Source organism: Populus euphratica, unplaced genomic scaffold (assembly GCF_000495115.2).
Source record: "Populus euphratica unplaced genomic scaffold, PopEup_1.0 scaffold89.1, whole genome shotgun sequence".
Lineage (NCBI taxonomy): Eukaryota > Viridiplantae > Streptophyta > Magnoliopsida > Malpighiales > Salicaceae > Populus > Populus euphratica.
The window spans coordinates 494,902-513,996 of record NW_011499970.1 but is presented as its reverse complement, the minus strand read 5'-3'; the positions used below and the strand labels follow the sequence as shown (position 1 = coordinate 513,996).

Sequence of the window (19,095 nt, the reverse complement as noted above, 5' to 3'; positions counted from 1 at the left end):
TGACTTGATATCCACGCAGTAGATTACATTCATATTAAATTTAACACTCTTACTATAAAAACCCAACATCCTAGCTTATCCCTAAGTTTTTCTTTCTGAGCATTTCCATCAAAGTCTTTCTTGATATTCTGATTACCAAGTTTTGATCAGCAAACATAAGCTAGCTAGCCATGAATCTCAGACAAGCCCTGGACATATGTTCCTCTCTTCCCTTTCTGGGGTGTGTTGTAGGAACCCTTTTTCTACTTTTCACTTCTTATGGCTCAACTTCACCTAGTGACAGCCCCTTATTGACAGATGAGGTAAATGATCACCAAGCAGCTGCTAGTAACAGAGCAGCCCAGAAGCATTTCCAGCAAATTCAACATGTCCGCGGAGCTTAGTCAGATTTTTCTAGCTCAACTGAGCCTTGTTGAAGATAGTTTAGCAGCATCTGCTGTTGTGCATGTCATACTGGTCAACTGGCCCTGCAACCTTGTGCTATCCAACTTTATATTTCATCCACTTTTGTGCCTGTTCATTGTTTCTTATAGCTTAATTAGGGCTAGAAATAACTAGGTGTTAGCTCAAGGGTAACAATGTCATTGCATATGACTAGTCAAGTTGAAAAAACCCCTTTCAACTGAAGGACCCTGTATTAAATTTCTTTACCAAGAGTAAATATTTATATAAAACAAGTTGTCTTCTTGTACTTTTGCCTACCTAATGCTCCACGAAACCTAAAGCTTGTGGAATAACTTTCTGCTTTATTTTCTCTATTAATTAAGATATTGGTTTTGGAGCAGGTGAGATGACAGTCCCCATCAGTTAGGCAATTTCATCTTGAATCACTTGTGATTTGCTTTTAACAGTGTTCTTGACTCTGTCAGCACTGGCAATTGTAAATATGGCTCCAAAACAACACATTCAGTGTAGTTCTTGAAGATTTTTGGTGCCGATGAGTGATGTCGCCGTAGGCCAAAATCAAATTGTTGCCATTGCTATGTTATACAATCTAAAACTCCGGGAAACAAATGAACTCTCTTGGACATGTATTTGCAGAAATATAATCATCGCATGCTTGTATCATAAGCATTATTTAGATTTAGAAAACGTAGACATGCAGCAGGCAGAAGAAACTCATACAAACATGATGATACAAAACAAAACTAGGCCACCATATATTACAACTGTGGTGATCTTCATAACTGATTTGTTTGATCACTTGTTAGATACAACTTCTGGCCATCATCGATCATGTCTACTTCAAGAATTTTACCAGCATCTTCTGATAATATACAAGAACCATCTGGAAGCTGTAGCTTCTCTGATGCTGCTTTTACAAGCTCTTCCATGGTGTGTGGGATCCATAGCACTACTCCAGGTCTTCTCTGTTCTTTTGCACCCCATGGGTGGAAAGGGAAAATTGTACATTTCTTTGGGAGCATTTTTTCTGCAATTGGCAGTATCAGATGAAATTAACTTCACTATGACAAAATGCAAATCCTGTTCTCAGTCATCTAAAAACAAGCATTACTAACAAAAACAAAATGCCCATCTCCTCTGTTATCGGCATCTCAAATGTGGTTGCTAGATCAATCACCAACAATTGCTTCATTCAGCTACATTCTAACAAAGTGGTGGACCCGAAAAGAAGACAGGGTGGGTTCAAGTAGAACAACCCTGTTTTATACCAGACATTTTAGATTGGCTAATTACAGAATCCAGATATGATGGGAGAAATCATCACAGTTCAAAATGCAATTCTGGTTCAGTGCATCTACATAAAATAACAACCTTGGGCAGACCAAACCATTCTGATAATTTTCGACTAAATCTTTTCCCCACAGGCTGTTCTTTATATTAGTATTAGATCAATTATTCTTTGTAATTCTTTCATGAGTCTTATCTCAACAATCTGTTTGGAAGCCATATTTTACAAGCTTTTTGTCGTAGTATTTGGAATATTTTCAAAAATTTCATTTTCTTTGAGCATAATAGAAGCTGTCCATAGAGTAGTGGAAATACCTGTGGTTTCATGGGAGGCATAATGAAATTCCAATTTCTGGGAAGATTTTGCTTCTTCTAACAGCTTGATCAAATTCTTGTTCCCACAGATCCGGCCTTCAACAAGTGGAGTGTTACCCCATCTATGGAGTTGAAATACGCAAGAAAAGGTCAGTGATCAGAACAGCGTTCTCGTTCTCTAAAAATCATTTTAAAATGTCAAGAGTGTCTTTATATAACTGTAAATGAAAGTCAAATGCACTGCCCCGTTTGTCACTATTCAGATCATAAAGAGAAAGGAAGAGAAGGAAAGGTTGAAAAAGCTCTAATAAAAGAATCCCTTGATTAGTAAGTTCCAGAGTTCTCATTTCCCCACCCATCTACTTTCAGGATGCATCAGATCTTTGCATTATTCATATATCAATAAGCCTAAATTACTAGGAAAATAAACCCTAAATTAATAAAGTGAGCCTGGTGCGTATATAAATAGCCCTCAAAGTAGATAACTGAAATGCAAGCATATCTAGTTAGAAAATGAGCGAAATGAATTTCAGGTCTACCTGTCCTTCGAGAAAACACTAGCACCAGCTTCTATCAGCAGCTTTGCCATCAAATATAATCCTTCTGATGCAGCTACATGAAGTGGAGTCCGGTGATCATAGTCTTTAGAGTTCGGATCAATTCCATTGGACAAAACCCTTTTGAGAAAATCTGAATCCCCTCTTGCAACAGCTCTACACAGAACACTCCCAGCATCATCTATGTTCAAGATGGCCCCTTGTTCAGAAAGTAAAGATGCAACTCGATCATGTCCATTCTTGATAGCTTCCAACAATGGTGTGTTTCCAAATTTATCTGTACAAGAAAAATATTAATAGTATTAATGAGCAATATGTCAATAAAACATCAAACCACCAACAGAAGTATTATAGCCCGTCAATCACCAATATAAGTAAATTACCTTTGATGTTAATGTCAACTCCTTCTTGAATAAGGAAACGTATGGTATCTTCATAACCTCTAGATGCGGCAAGATGCTGTTGAATACAAAGGTTATTGTCAGATAAAGCAATTTTTTCATCCTCTGTAATCTACCCTTATGACATATAAACTTGCTCACATACTGGGAGAAATAGCTTGGAAGCAAAAAAAATAAAAAATGCACCAATTTGCAAACATATGGCACAAATTATAGCAGAGTTCATCCATCTCTGGAATTAGGCCGTGTCAAATGTGCCAGCATAAGAAGTGTTATTTTGATGATTCAGACTCACATAAAAATGAAATAAAATGAGATCAATCATATACTTGAGCTTTGTGTATACCAAGGGTGATCTTCCATCATAATCTGTTCTATTGGGATCAGCACCTGCTCGGATCAAGCCCTTCAGCTGATAAAGATCTCCATGATAAGCTGTGCTATTCACCCGCAAAGCAAGTTCAGCTTCTTGCTTCCCAATATGAAATGTAATATCTGATTCCAACTGCTTATATTGAAGATTGGATTCTTTCCCCTGTCAATTTACCTTGATTTAGATCTTAATGGACATGTATTAATCCCTTGATGTCAAATATAGATCTAAAATAACTTGTTCAAATATTTTGTTATGTCTGCTGTGAGTTTTCTTTCTCCTTGATTGCTGGGCTCTTGGTCCCAAGGTGTTTAATGAATTTTCCTTGGCTTATCAAAAATAATAATATAAAAAATTGTTCAAGAATTTTGTAGATTGGCTATATAAATAATCTGATATTGATTTCAAAATAGAGTGGAAGAAAAAAAATAGAACATGACTATGAGTTAGAGGAAAGCGCATATTGACAGGGTTGAATTACCTCTAAAAGGTTGTCCAAGATTCTGCGTCCATCGTAAAAGTAAATCTCAAGTATATTTGATAAAGATTGTTTATCAATCCGTAAAAGCCGACATAACTCACAAACTCTAACTGTATAAGGCTGCGGAATGTTGCAAAGAATAGAAATTTCTCCAAATGAGCTGTTAGGAGGCAAAAGTTTGACAGTTTCTTCTGATCCATCTTGCCCTATTGCAACCTCTTCCTGCACCAAGGAGAAAAAAGGAAGTGATCATACAAATGTGTTCAAACATGACGCTACATATCCTATGCATACCACTCAAAAATTAAAATTTTGGAACCACCAGGATTCTGACAAGGAAGTTGATCCAATAGTTAAATAACAGCATGCATCTGTAACAGTCCCAGTCCCAGTCAATGAGAGGCTAAATCCGAAAGCACCACCACAGTAACAAATCATAGTTGAAATTCTTATTTTTGTCAGAATATGATAAATCAACAGGCAGAATCAATTTTGAAAGCAAGTTACAGTTTTAGAATTATAACATCCCAAATATGCTCCTCATACTAAACTATTTAAGAACCAACGAAACAGGAGAAGCAAAGAGAAGCTATGGATAACCAGATGTTGAAACTGAGTGACCGTTCGATATGGAATCATACCAGCACACCATGACAGACAAAATAAAGTTGATCTACCACGTTCCCCTGTTCCATAATTACTTCTCCTGGGAGAAAGAACTCCTCGTGAAGCCTAATGACCTGCAAGAACAAATGAAAAGGAAAGATGAGAATAACAGAGCTGAGGCTCCTACAATGTATGAGTAGCATTGCAACAAAACACACAACATGGAGAATAAGGGTGAGAAAAATAACAAGTGTTAGAATATGAGGATGTAAGACCAAGCAATGCTCTAAAGCAGAAAATTTGACAAAAAAGAGGAAGATTCAAAAGGAAATGAATAGCGACTCTACAAGAGGACAACAGAGACTACCAGGAACTTAAGAAAATAACGGAGGAAAAAATCGTTAATCCAACCAACTCCATCAAGTGATCAAATTTTTGCTTAATTTTCACAACTACATAAATCGAGATGCTGTTTCACAATCTAGCCTTGCATACCAATATTGTTGGCTCTTGAGTGTAATAGACCATTTATCAACACCAAAACATATGCCACGTTTTCTGCAAAATAGCCTCTCGAAATGTTTTTTTTCCTTGATGAATGAATCTGTGGATTGTTGATAAACAGATAGATTGAATATCACATATGCTCAGAGTTGCACACTTTTTAATTAGTCTGCTATTCAGAAACATGTCAGGTCCACCTCCATGGACGGTACATAAAGATCAGATGATTCCTGAAAGAACAACAAACCACGAGCCTAATACAGATCTTGACCATCGATGATGTTAAAATTTAATTGAACCATTAACTTGCAATGGCGATTGGCAATGAAATCCATGATTTCACTGAAACAAGATGTAGCATTTTGAGCTTTATTAGTTTATTGTTGCTACACCATTTGGAATTTCCCCGTTTTCTTAACTTATTTATCACCAGTGGAACACAATATGCCAAAGGAAAAGACTTACAATTTGATTAATAAATTCGGCAGAGCAATCCTTAACCAAGGGAACCTTTTCAATATATTCTGTGTACAAAGTTTGGGAAATCTGCAAGCAAAGAATAATCATCAAATTATTATAAGTGAGACAGATATCATGAGAGCTGCAAAAAGTATAGCAAACTATCTGTAGAGAAATGCAGTCTTTTAAAAGGAGACAAGGTGTAAAAGAAAATGATGCCGGAGCCACCTCTTTCTGACAATTATTTGTGAATTTTTCACTAGTAATTATTGGCATGGTGTGGCTCTTTAACGAAACTAAATGATACTTTATCCCAAGAAATAGAAGGTTCTCCATATTAATTTTGGAATAAGGGGACAATTATGCTTTGCTTTCCCACGTAGCTTGAAACATCACCTCATGATTTTCTGCACTCCTCTTTTTCCCTAAAGCTCAATGTCTGTATCCATGAACTCCAATATAATAATAATAAAAAAAAGGTTTAATGGGGAAAAAAAGGAATCTCTCAACATGTTCTTTACCTTAGCACGAATAGAGATGGGGAGATCCTGCAGTGCAGAAGCCTCAGTATAGCTACTCTCATACTGTAAGCGCAAATGGCCTTTAATCTGACTACGGATGTCCTTTCCAAGTCTATTTCTATTCATATATTTGATGAGATCTGTCATTTTATCTCTGAACTTTTCTGTCTTTGAACCTTTTACTATTAATGCTGTCATATTTCCGATCAAATAAGCACCGAGAATCATGTCGAAGGACACAAAGATCATTACAAATATCATTTCCCTCAAGTTAACAGCATGTATATCTCCATACCCTGTGGCAAAAACAGAAGGCTTATCAGGCAGTAGTGAAGACTCCAACAAAACATAGGTATACAGCAAGAGAGAATCTTCAAACATGGCAAGTGTACGAATATGGTATCTTAACTGAAACCTTCTGCTCTTACTGGTGAGCATAAATAAAAGGAATCAAATACAACGAAGCAGTGTAAAATCAAGCAAGAACACTTCACAGAGATGGGACATAAATGATTATGGCATTCCAGTAGCTTTCTGAAATAGCATACTCCATGCCTCTTGTGTTTGACCCCATGGGTCAAGAATTCATCGTGGAATTATCTCACTAAATGTTTAGCTACTCTTTATTATGGAAAGCGAAAGTTCATATGCAGAAATACCCAAGTCAATTTGCCAGTCATATGTTGACATAAACCAAAATGAGGAAACTGTAAAGCTTCAGGTTGTGTTAATAGAGTATAATGTAAAGAAGGAACTCACCAACGGTGGCCATAGTGACGACGGCAAAATATAAAGATGTTGTGTAGCGCATCCAAATATCGATCTCCCTGAAGTTTGTATAATTATAATCACCCAACTTCAAACTTCCAATCCATGTATACCCTTCGTGAGAAGCTGGCATGGTGGTAGCCAAATAGTAAAAGATGCAGGCTGCGGTGTGTGTGCAATAGAGTTCTACTACTATAAGCTTTACAATCCTCGTAAAGAGGTAATTAATTCGTGTATCTTTCTCCAGTTTTTGGAAAAAAGAAGTTACTTTCCGCACCCTGCTCAGCCTAATCCATAAAAGATACCTCACTTCTTCTCTACGTCCACAAACCTGTATAAAAGGAAAATCCCAGAATGATTATGAGACCTAGACTCGATTAGCATTGTAACATGCAAATCTTCAGGTATCCATGATCTACAACAATTTATTTCTCCACCCTATGTTCATTCTGCATTTCAGAAAATGTTCTATTATGCTTCTAGAGCAACAGATACCTTGAAGATGATGTCCCAAGGCAGGCAGCCAAGTAAATCAATGATGAAATGAGATTTCAAGTACCTGCAACAAGAGCATAAAAGAAGAGAAAGTGACACACATACAAAATATTCAAGAGAACCAGTCCCAAATCAGGGCAATTAAGCACTTGGATTCATGTCACTTAGACAGTGAACACTGATGAATCCACACTGAACATCATTCAACCAAAAGGCAAGCAAAGAAGGATTTGCATGAGACAGTAGATATGCAGACAAGAGAGAAACTAACCGAAGAGCAATAGGTGAGCGCTTATAGATCATACGATAAGTCTGACTGTCTCTGTAGGCAACGAAGAATTGTAAAATGATATCAAGAAGAAAAGCAACCTGTCCAACTATGTCCATTATGAAGAGATTCTCAGGCAATCCCCTGAAGAAACCAAACTCCATTGGTGTAAAGAAGGAAGAGTACACTGCCCATAATAGTATAAATATTGTCCATGCACGATACCACCTGCATTATTTTAACTGCAATGTTTCATTTCTCTTCCATAAACATAAAAAATCACGCAAAAGATTAGTTTTAATTTGGATTAGATTTAACATTGAATCATTAGTTCAGAACAAAGGCTCGGCAATGCATCCAACAAGCCTGGTGCTAGGGACCCGCACTTGATGCGACAATGCTCAAATGAAACGGGACCCAAAACGTGAATCCACCATTAAAACAGCGTTTGTAAATGCAATTCAACTTATATTTTTTAAAAATTTAAATTTAAAAAAAATTAATTTTTTTATATTTTAAAATATTTTAATATTTTTATTTTAAAAATATTATTTTAATATATTTTAATATAAAAAATATTTTAAAAAAATAAATATAACTACACTCTCAATCAATCAGGTACTAAAAAAATGACTGTAACAGCTGTTGTGGTAAATTAAATAAAACAAATGTCATCATGCCATCAATCTGGGCATTTCCTAGCCGTACGATCAGCCCCATCACAATCAGAAGTCAGAGAAGTGACGAGACTGCATTACACTCTACCCAGTAATAGCCTCCCACGTGCATGACAACGGCCGGAGTGACGGCTTCGCCATATAAAAAAATCATTTTCTTCATAAACTAGGTTTATAATAATACATTAACTATTTGATTGACACCTGTTTGTGAGATAAAGATTTTTTAAAAAATGTTTTTTAAATAATTATATATAATATTAGTTAAAAAATAAAAATATTTAAAGTTTATATATTTTTGTTTTTTTAACTAATATTATGTATACATAACTCACTACTAATCTTTAAATATTTTTATTGTTTTAACTAATATTTTGCATATATAACTCACTGCTAATAATTATAAATGGAAAGTTAAAAAAAAAAAGTTAATTGATCAAATGCTAGCTTTTGTTAAATAAAAAAATCAAAATCAAGGAAACAAATTATAAATATAGAAAAATAGATATTTAAGGAGAAGAAAAGGAATGACTGACCAGTTATCGGGATGGATAACGGGACCTGTGGAGACGTAACGAATACCATTAATAACCGATTCACGACTCAGTTTTCTTCTCAAATTTGTAATCAACGATGACTCGGTATTATTAACGAGTCCAAACTCATTCTCTATCAAATTAAATCGACTCCCTCTTGATGATTTTATCCTGTCTCTCAAATCTTGCACTTCGTATTCCATTTCATCTTCATCATCATCATTATCGGATTCTTTCTTGTTTCTCTCTCTATGATGATCACCACCCATGCTGTTATTCAAAGCAACGTCCCTTTTGAGAGCTTTAACCATGAAAAGATCGATCAACTGCCCTTTGGAGGGAGGAGGAGGAGAGAGCTCGAGAGGGAGAGGGTTAAAAGGGTGCAAGTTGAGGAATGGATGGTGCTTTTTTTGAAGGAATCACGAGGGAAATATGAGAGTGAAATGACGTTGGAGAAATGGAGGGTTTGGAGGAGATCTTTGAAAATGGGGTTATAAATTGGATTGTTGATGATGATGATGATGACTGGAAGATGGTGATGGGAAGTTTTGTGATCGGAGATCATGAGGCTATTTATATACATAAAGTTATGTGCTGCTTGATGACATGCATTCTTTTAAATATTTGTATTTACGATAATGTTTAATGTCATAGTTTCTAAGCTGTTAGAGTGCTTACTTTATATTACAGATAGAAACTTGACCATATAAATTAATTTTTTATTTAAACAGTAATTTTTTTTCCCCTTAGCCGTTGACACAAATGAGTTTGAAATAATTTTGACCATATAAATTAAATTATAGACTAAATTTAGTATTTTTTTTGAAAAATAATTAAGTTTTAGCTAGTTATTGCAATTTTATGCAATGATAATATTTTATTTCTTTAATTATTGATCCAAATAGATTTTATATAATTAATTAGGTCAACTAAATCATTAAAATCAGTCAAATTAAATAAGTGTTTTAAATTAATTTATTATCTAATTTAATTAAAAACTGAGTTCAAAACAGATTCTTTATCTTAGAGCTTTTTAATATTTTTTAGTTCAATCAATCAAGCTTATAAAGCTTTAATAAATATGCTTTGAATGTAAAATAATATATTGATATGGTTATCAACCTATTGATTAATTAATTAAAGTATTGATTAATCTATATATATAAACCAGTTGAAAGATCTTGCGTGGATACTGTGACGTTAAAGGAATGTCGGATGTGTTTATACTTTGTATCAAGCTCACAATCGAGGAGAGAAATGCAATTGTTATTTGAATGAAAGTGGCTTTTGATCTTACGGTGGAGGCTAAAATTAGGATGGGGACCGTTTATTTCATGAAAAAATGATTTTTCATTTTTTTTATATTTTTTAATATTAAAATATTAATAGAAAAACACTTTTTAAACAAAAATAATTCATTTGCCTTTTAAAAAGGTATTTTTCTTTTATTTTGAACATAATATATTTTTTAAAAGTTATGAAAAAATCTAAACTTGATTATATTAAATTTAATTATTAATCTGTTAATTACTATATATTTTATTTCGGATATATTTTTATTTATTTATTTATTTATTTATTAAAATTTAATTTTTATATCAATTTTAGATGTCGATTGTTATCTATTTTTTTATTTATTATTTTTTTAGTTGAAATTGTTTATATTTTTCTAGTTTGATTTTTATTTTTTTATTATTTATTTAATTTAAAATAATTAATGAAATTGAATTCTTTTCAATTTTATTTTTTTTAACTTCTTATCTATTGGATTTTATCTTTATTCTTTTGACTACTATTTATTTTATTTGTAATAATTTATAAAATTAGAGTTTTTTTATTTCATCTTCCTTCAACTTTTTCACTTGTTATATTTGATTAATTTTTTTTATTGTTATTTATTTTATTTAAAATTAAAATTTTTTTAATTTTATTCTTTTTTAATTTTTTTAATTTATTAATTTTGGCCTTCATTCTTTTAACAAACTTTAAAATATAAAATATTAATAAGTTATTTTTCAACTTATTTTTCATGATATTATTAAATATATAAAAAAAATATACTTTTAGAAATTTACTTTCTATAAAAAATATTTTTAAAAAAATAAATTATTTGTAAATAGATTTTGCCTAAAAAAAGATTTTTTTTTCTCCTAGAATTAAAAGAAAAAAAGAAAAAAATTTAAAAAAAAAAAGGTACAAGGATGCTCTCAATTATTGTGAAATTAAATAAAGAAGTGTCACACCATGCTCACGTCAAGGACACTCATTTATTATCTGGCTCTCACCATGTGAAAGTATTTATAAATAGAAAATGATTGATTTGATGAATCAACAGATTAAGTTTTGTGAAGACATTATAATTTTCTTTCACTCGTGTGATTTTCAAAAATTTATTATTAAACTTGAACAAGTAATATAAATCAACTTGATTAACTTGTTGGACCATTCCTTGTCTAAATCAGATGTTAATTAAAATAAATGGTAATTATTTAGTTATTATATAATTTGATTAATTTTCGAAAAATTTTATTTTATTTTAAAAAATTAAAATAATATCATTTAAACTTTAAAAAAAAATTAAAATAACATCATGTCAGCTTATTTATCTTGATTGATGTGATAATAAAACTATGTTTAGAAATTTTATTTATATAGCATTTTTAACTTAAAGATTTATCTTTATTTTAGATTCATCAATTAAATATTAAATTTATTAATTAATATTTGATAAATATTAAAATTAAATAAATATTTATTAATAAATTAAATAAATTCATATAAATAAATTCAATATCACGTATTAACAATAAACCACAGGGTATAAACATTAACAAATTTCATGATAATACAAAAATCGAAAAGAATAGAAAAGAAAAAAAAATGTGACTCCATGTATAGAACCTAGAATGGAAATACCATCTTGTACCATAATATGGAAATTGTGAATTGTAATGTATTTATTATAATTTAGCAACCAAAATAGAATTATTTTCGGCTGAAATTAAGTATACTATTAAGGTGAGAATTTTTCTTATTTTTTGTATTTTTTTTTCATTATTTTAGTTTTTTGTCATTATTTTTGTTTAATTTTGTGTTTTTAGTAATTTTATGAATTAATAAATAAGTTGAAATTTAGTTGTTATTGAAATAATTTTTGTGTTATTTTGTTGAATTTTAGTTATTTTTCTCAAATTTGTTGTTTAATTTCAATTAAATGTGCAAGATTGATTTTAATTATTATTTTTTATTTATTCCATTTAGAATATTTTTTTAAATTTAGTATTAAAAATATTATCACTTATAAATAATTGTGTTGAATTTTAGTTGTTATTGTAATAATTTTTGCATTATTTTGTTGAATTTTTCTTCAGTTTTGTTGTTCAATTTCAATTAAATATATAGAATTAATTTTAATTATTATTTTGAATTTTTTTAAATTTAGATTTTTTTTTGTAAATTTAGGATTAAAAATATTGTCATATAGAAAATGAAAATTTTCTATGAAATTGAATTATGCTATATTGTAGAAGAAATTGAATAAAATCAATTGATTTATGACATATATATTATGTATTTAAAATGATGTGTGGAAGGAACCTTTCAATGTAAACTTGTTTTGCTTTCACAATAACATATTTAATAATTTATGAAAAAATAATCTCATTTAACTAATATAATTTGAGGTCTTCAAACTTTGAGGCTGGAAGAATAATAGTATCATTTTTTAAATCATCGATGAATTTTTATATTAATTTGGTTAGTTTATTGAAATTATTAAATTTTTCTTTTTTAAATTATTACTTTAATGAAAAATTTGAATGAGAAAGAGTTGATTATAATGTTGCGAGGAAAGTTTAGGAGAATCCTGGTATAATTAGGTAAGATCAAATTCAGGATATTTTTTTATTTTATATATTAAAATTTGTCTCATGTATGTTGCGTGATGTTTGGTACGAGGCATAAAACAAAGCTAATAAAATATGCGAAAGAAAGAGAGCTTCTAAGCTAGAATGATATGGTGGTTTGGAAGGATTTCAGACTGATGTACATCTTGAATATTGTATAAGAAAAATACATTCAGCATGTGAAATCTATTTATTTCATGCAATGATCACAGTTCGAAGCAAAAAATCTAAACCAACATGTTTACAATTCTGTTACCACATACACCGACAGCGTCGTTCCATTCGCTTCGTTTGTGAAGTAGATTGTATGAGTTTTTTTATTACATTTATTTTTTATTAGTTTTTTAGTAAATATATTTAACTGATAATATTTTTATCGTACACGCTATGGTTCTTAGATTCGAGCCAAGCCTATTAAAGCTTTTTATTGAAATACATATGCAGAGTGATGACTACCAAAAAAAGGTGCAACAGTTCGTGAATAGCCAAGCCCAACACTTTATGATATGTTGGTTTTCAACCATTTTTTTAAATTATTATTTTCTTGAATTTGATTAATTTATTTTTTCTTTTTACGATATAGATAAACAACGAATTGAAAGAGATATATGGAGATGATCCTTCAATCCATTCGAATCTCGATCTGAATTTGTGGTTAAATGTAAGATTGTCTAGTGGACCCAACAAAAATTAAATTTACAAACTCTCTATCACTACGGTTAAAAACTTGTGGACAACCAGTAGTGTTTCAACAATTGGATGCTCGCGATTACTTCCAAGTACTCAAACTCCTAAGTTTATGACGATATTAAATCAACAAGTACAAGCTCTAATAACCCATCTTAATAAAAAATATAAATAACTCACTACTAATTATGAAGAAGTTTACTGATTGATAATAGAGATAAAATCACAAATGTGTAGTACATGTACACCTCCTAATTGGCTCTATGATTCCAACAAAGACCAACCTCCCCATCTATTACCACTTATATTTTAGATTTATCATATTTAAACATATATATATATTATTGTCAAGATTATCACAAAACACCTCCATGAATATATTCCAAAGAAAATTGAAAAACTCATTAGTAGAATTATAGATTATATTTAGTTGGTGATATATTGTATTTATTAATCAAGACATTGACAAACAAATAAAAACACCTACAAACAAATTACTTATGAGATTTGTTTCCAATAAATTGTCTCTATCCATGAAACTATCAATAATATACATAAAGATGAATTATGAATAAAAGTCTCAATAAAAAGTTTTGTAGATAAAACTGATAAATCTAATCAACACCACTTTTATGAAAACCAGCACTCATTGTGCTATCTATCATACGCGCAATGATTGAGTTACTTGGACCACTAAGATTATAGTGAAGTGAAACAAACCAGGAACCACAAGCTTAACCTGCAGTGTCACAATGCACAAAGTATAACCAAGTTGCCAGGCAGCTAATGCTGCCAACAGACTTCATTAATTAAACGATACCAAACCTTTTTTGTTTCTTTATTCACCAATGGCCCATAAGACTGGATAAAGTTGCCAATTCAACTACCTTATCTTAAAAAAGTTTCTGCATAGCCTTTGTCCCTTTTGGTTTGTTATGATATGGGTGTCATTGGGTTAGTTTTTGTACGCTAAGCTAGTGCTGGATTTGTTATATTTTTTCAGATTTTTTTTATTTTTTAACTAAGTTTTTGTTTATTTTCCACTATAAAAAAGTGCTTTCTTTGCTTTGTTTTGATAAAAAAATGTTTATTTATTTAGTTCATCAATGAAGGATAATATTATATATTTATTGATTAAACATATTTGATTCGATTTGTGTATTATGAATAGGCATGATTTTTCAATTTATTTTTTTGTGAAAGTTTATGTGTTTGATATTTTGCATTTTTTATATAAAATCATTTCTTCCCTAATATTTTTCTTTGTTTTTTTTAAATAAAACAAAAACACACGAAGAAAGATAAAAAAAAAAAAACTAAGAAATAAGAATATCCACCATAATTTAATAAAAAGTAGTAATATTTTAATTTTAATTTTTTATTTTTTAAAATAAGTTAAGAAATACGAGTGTAAATAAAAAATAAAAAATATGAATTTCTAGCAACAAAAAAATAAAAAGCCACAAAAAAATTAACAAAAGTTTTTGTTTTTTTGAATATTTTAACCAATTTTTTTTTTTTTTAAAAAAAATATATCAATGTGTTGCATTTTCAATGTAGTTATAATAGAAGCTATTCTGTATAAAAACTCGTATGTTTGAATGTAGTTATAACTTAAGTCATATTGTTTAAAAATTTATATGTTAATATTTATATGTTAATCTCTTAATTGTTGATCATTCTGATGGATGTCTTTTCAAAACATCAATTAATTTTTGCTTTAAACTCATTCTATGTTATAGTGGCTTTGATATCTTTGATATCGGTGAACCAAGATCTTCATGGTGGACAAATGCGTATAAGCAATGGATTGATAATATGACTTAGGTGAATTATTCTCTTCTCCTCTTTCTTTTCTTTCTCTTCTTCTTGGCAAAATAAAAAAGTGTTTTTTTATTTGTGTTTTTATATCTAATTTGGTTCTCATTTTTTTAATTGCTATTTATTTTTTTGAATTTTTTTCTTCAAATTAATCCCTCATCATTTGGTTTCATTTAATTTTTATATTAAATTTGATCTTTATTATTTTAATAGCTACTTATTTTTTTATCCTTTTTTTAATTGAATTTTGTATTAAATTTTACCCCTTAGCATTTGGTTTTAATTTATTTTTACATCAAATTTGGTATATATTCTTTTTATTGCTATTTGTTATAAATCCTTTTTTTCCCAATTTCATCCCTAAGCATTTTTTGGTTAAGAATTCTAATTTTTTATTTTTTCAGGGTTTGCTTTATATGAAGTTAGTTCTGGATTCATGATAAGAGTCACGAGTTTTGAACATTAACATGGGTTGATTTTGATTTTTTTAGGTTCTTATTTTAAAAGAAAAATCCAAATCTCACCCTTCGATTTTTTTATTTATTGGTAATTGGTCTTCACATGTTTTTCGCTTTCCTATCAGCAGAGTTATCATAATTCTATGCCCATAATTACCGGGTTAACGATTTAACTTGAGTTGACTTATATCTTTTATTTCTTTTTTAAAAAAAATTTAGTTCCACCCTTTTACATTTGATTATTTAATAATTGTGCTACATTGTTTTATTCAATTTGTTTTTGGTGGGGTTATCCTAATATCATGCCCAGGTTGTAAATTTAATATTTTAACTTAAATATGGTCAAGTTGATTATTTTTACCTTTATTTCGTTGTCAATTTCTTTTTTCACTTTATTTATTGTCATTGAATTTTATTTTTTTGTATTATCAAAATTATGTGAATTTATTAGTCCCAATCAAATCAATGACCTGAGTCTCGTATTTTTTTACTTATTTAGGAATGAAAGCATCTCCTTAACATCTATTTTCATGATCATTGAAATTTGGGTAGGCCTATGACATAGCATTTTTTATATATCTAATTGATTTTTTATAATAATTTAAATTGCTGATTAGAAATTATGGAAAAAATGCAAAATATATTATAATAAAACACAATTATCCACCAAACACAAGCATAACTAATAAGATAATAGCAATAAAAAATAGATTACTGGCTGAAATAAGGTAAAACACAATAACCTTAGTTCAAAGTTTTATTGTTAAAGAAAACACTATATTATATTTGTCTCTTGGAAAACATAGAAAATTAAATTACAAATCTCAATATTTTATTTCTTAAACTAAATAGAAAAAATAGAGTAAAATCACCATAAAAGAAAACTTTTTTCTAAAGTAAATAGGACTATAAAAAATAATTTTTCCTAACAATCCTTTAACTTTATATATAAGAGCATTAAAAACCTAAGGACTAGAAAATTAATTTATTCATAAAAAGTATCTAAAACAACTAAATTAAAAGAATTGGATTATGTTATGGAGCATCATTGTTCATATAAATAGTAAATTTGCTGATTCTTTATTTTTAATTCAATTTAGTCCCTATCTAGTCTAATTGGATAAAATTAGCCTTAAAATTATAGTAGACCTATAAAATTAAAAGACAAAGGAATGAAATGTAAGACACATGGATAACAATGCCTAACACTAAATTTTTTCAATTTTTATTTTGATCATGAAGTTTATTTTTATCATTTTCAATCCTTAAATAAAAGAACGACTCATCGAAAAATGGATATTAAGAGAGGAAATATTTGGTTTTCGTGATTTTGACAATTAAAATGGTCAAATTTGATATTAAAATATCTCATCTGATGGGAATAGTCTGATGATAGTGATTTTTATCCTTATATTACCAGAAAAGATAGGTTGAGGCCTATGAAGATTTGTGGTTTCAGTTTGGTTTTTCGATTTTTAACTCATTTTTTGCTATTTAGGCCACAAATAGGTTTACTGAGGTTTGTTGGGTGTTTCTCAAGTATTTTTAGGTGAAAGTTTGGTTGAAAATAGGTTGTTTGGTCAAAATACATAAGTTTTTTTTTTGTACCTAGTTTTTTGCCACTTTGGCTATTGAAAATCAGACACACTATCGGTGCTAGTTTGTTTTTTTTAAAAAAATAACAAACCCTTAATAGAAAAAAATAAAGCTTGTGTTAGTTTATTTTTTTTTTTAAAACAAACCCTTAATAGAAAAAAATAAAGCAAGGCCAAGCATGTGGGCTTGGCCTCCAGGTTTGATTAGACCTGACTTGCTTATAGGGCTAAGTATTAGGCCTAATCTTTTTATGTTTTTTTTGTTCTTTTGTTCTTTGGTTTTTATTTGGCACTAAAAAAGAAGAAGTTATTATGCTAATTCAGTTACTTTTTAGTTTTGCTATAGTTCTTAAAAAATGTTAAAATTTTTGTTTGAATTCTAATAATTGTTGTTTCAATTATTATTATGTATTTGATATAAAAATAATAACATTAATAGTAAATTGTTCATGAAAACTCAATTCAAATGATTGTTTTGTTTTTAAAAATTTTAAATAAATTTTAAAGATGATTTTGTTACCTTTATAATTTTTTTAGTTTTCAATCACATATAATTTATGAACACACTATTTTGATTTTTTTTAACTCGCTTTAATAATCATAAAATATATATTGTGTTTAACAAAAACAATTATTCCAATAAAAAACTTTGTAGTGGCTAAGATAAACATAAGATTAAAAAAAATATGATTATAGACTTGAGAAATATATGTTTTGAACTTATTTAAATGATTTATATTTTTAAGCTAAAAATAATTGCTTTTCTATAATTAGATTAAAAAAATTTGAAAGTGACATGAGATTGTATATTTGAGCAAACTCTAAATAGTTATAAATTTAAATATTATTATCTTTCATGTACAAATTTTAAATTCAAAATACTATTATATAGACAAATAATATAAATAGTATATTAAAAAATCACCTAACAAAACCTAATTTTTTAAGTAATTTTTTTGTTTTTTTAACAAAACCCACTCGGCTAAGTAAAACAAGTCCCTTGATCATCTTGGATTTCTGAATTCTTAAGCTGCTTGATGTCCAGCTATTTTTTTAATTGTAAATAGCTAGTTTATTTAAAAAAATGAAAAAAAAATGATAGGCCATAATTCATTATTTATTCGTTGAGCACAAAACAAGTTTCCTTGGTCAGGAGTTCAAAACTATGGAAAATCAAACGTGACAAAGCAATGACTCGTGGAATGACTAGCTTGTAATCCATGAACATGTAGGGTCTGTGGTAATTTATATTTTGAAAGGACAGGTAGGAGAATATAAACGTCATTTTTTTTTCAATTGCAGATAAAGAATAACTTAATACAAAAGTTTCATGTGTAGTTAATTTACAAATAAATTTAGCAAAAGGATCCAAAAATAAAACAAATAATAATCAAAATTAACATATAAAATGAAAAGAAAATTTTGATTGAAGGATGAAATTGAAAAGAAAAAAACTCAAAATAATAAGGATCAAATTGGTAAAAATAATATACCATAAATTTGTATTGAAGAATAAAATTGAAAGCATATAAAACTATTACAAAAGAAACAAAAAAAATAGAAATAAAAATAATAAAGATCAAATTGAAAAAAAATGACTACTAAGATTAACTAATGAAATTAAAAACAAATAAAATATTTACAAAAAAATCAAGATAAAATAAAAAAAAATAAAAATTAGGACTTAAATCTAAATATTTACAAAAAAAATCAAGATAAAATAAATAAAATAAAAATTAGGACTTAAATCTAAATGCTAACAACAAAGAGCACTGAGTTATTATTTTTTTGGAGAAAAGAGAGAGAAAAAAAAAAACTCCACCAACAACAAATTAACAAACTAAAACTAACACGCATTGTCTCTAAAAAAAGGACACAAATATCCTTTTAATGGCACATCAAAATGGCATTTTTAACTGAGGGGAGGCACCATATATGCTATAAGTTTTTTTTTTAAGACCCAATTGCCTCCCAAC

General features: G+C 29.1%; 1 protein-coding gene across 2 annotated transcripts; it reads right to left on the bottom strand.

Annotated features, from left to right (window-relative positions):
* Positions 1 to 1,004: 1,004 nt before the first annotated feature.
* Positions 1,005 to 9,235, bottom strand: LOC105139233 (potassium channel SKOR). Of its 2 annotated transcripts, XM_011045605.1 has the most exons (13): positions 8,654 to 9,063; positions 7,444 to 7,668; positions 7,173 to 7,236; positions 6,669 to 7,008; positions 5,910 to 6,205; positions 5,395 to 5,475; positions 4,461 to 4,559; positions 3,820 to 4,041; positions 3,312 to 3,500; positions 2,948 to 3,023; positions 2,547 to 2,841; positions 2,008 to 2,129; positions 1,005 to 1,432 (listed from the first exon to the last, which is right to left on the bottom strand). In XM_011045605.1, the coding sequence occupies exons 1-13, from the start codon at positions 8,962 to 8,964 to the stop codon at positions 1,182 to 1,184; spliced, it is 2,571 nt and encodes an 856-aa protein (XP_011043907.1). In that variant the 5' UTR covers positions 8,965 to 9,063; the 3' UTR covers positions 1,005 to 1,181. The 2 variants fall into 2 exon arrangements, 1 of the variants encoding a protein (XP_011043907.1); XR_844941.1 differs by lacking the exon at positions 1,005 to 1,432 and having other exon boundaries at positions 2,059 to 2,129; positions 3,295 to 3,500; positions 8,654 to 9,235.
* Positions 9,236 to 19,095: the final 9,860 nt, after the last annotated feature.

Excerpts from the sequence above, each read along its gene's own strand:
- LOC105139233 (XM_011045605.1), bottom strand. The coding sequence starts at position 8,964 with ATGGTTAAAGCTCTCAAAAGGGACGTTGCTTTGAATAACAGCATGGGT. Across the intron at positions 7,237-7,443 it reads CGCTCACCTATTGCTCTTCG|GTACTTGAAATCTCATTTCA; the intron begins GTTAGTTTCTCT and ends CTCTTGTTGCAG. Across the intron at positions 5,476-5,909 it reads CCATCTCTATTCGTGCTAAG|ATTTCCCAAACTTTGTACAC; the intron begins GTAAAGAACATG and ends CTTTGCTTGCAG.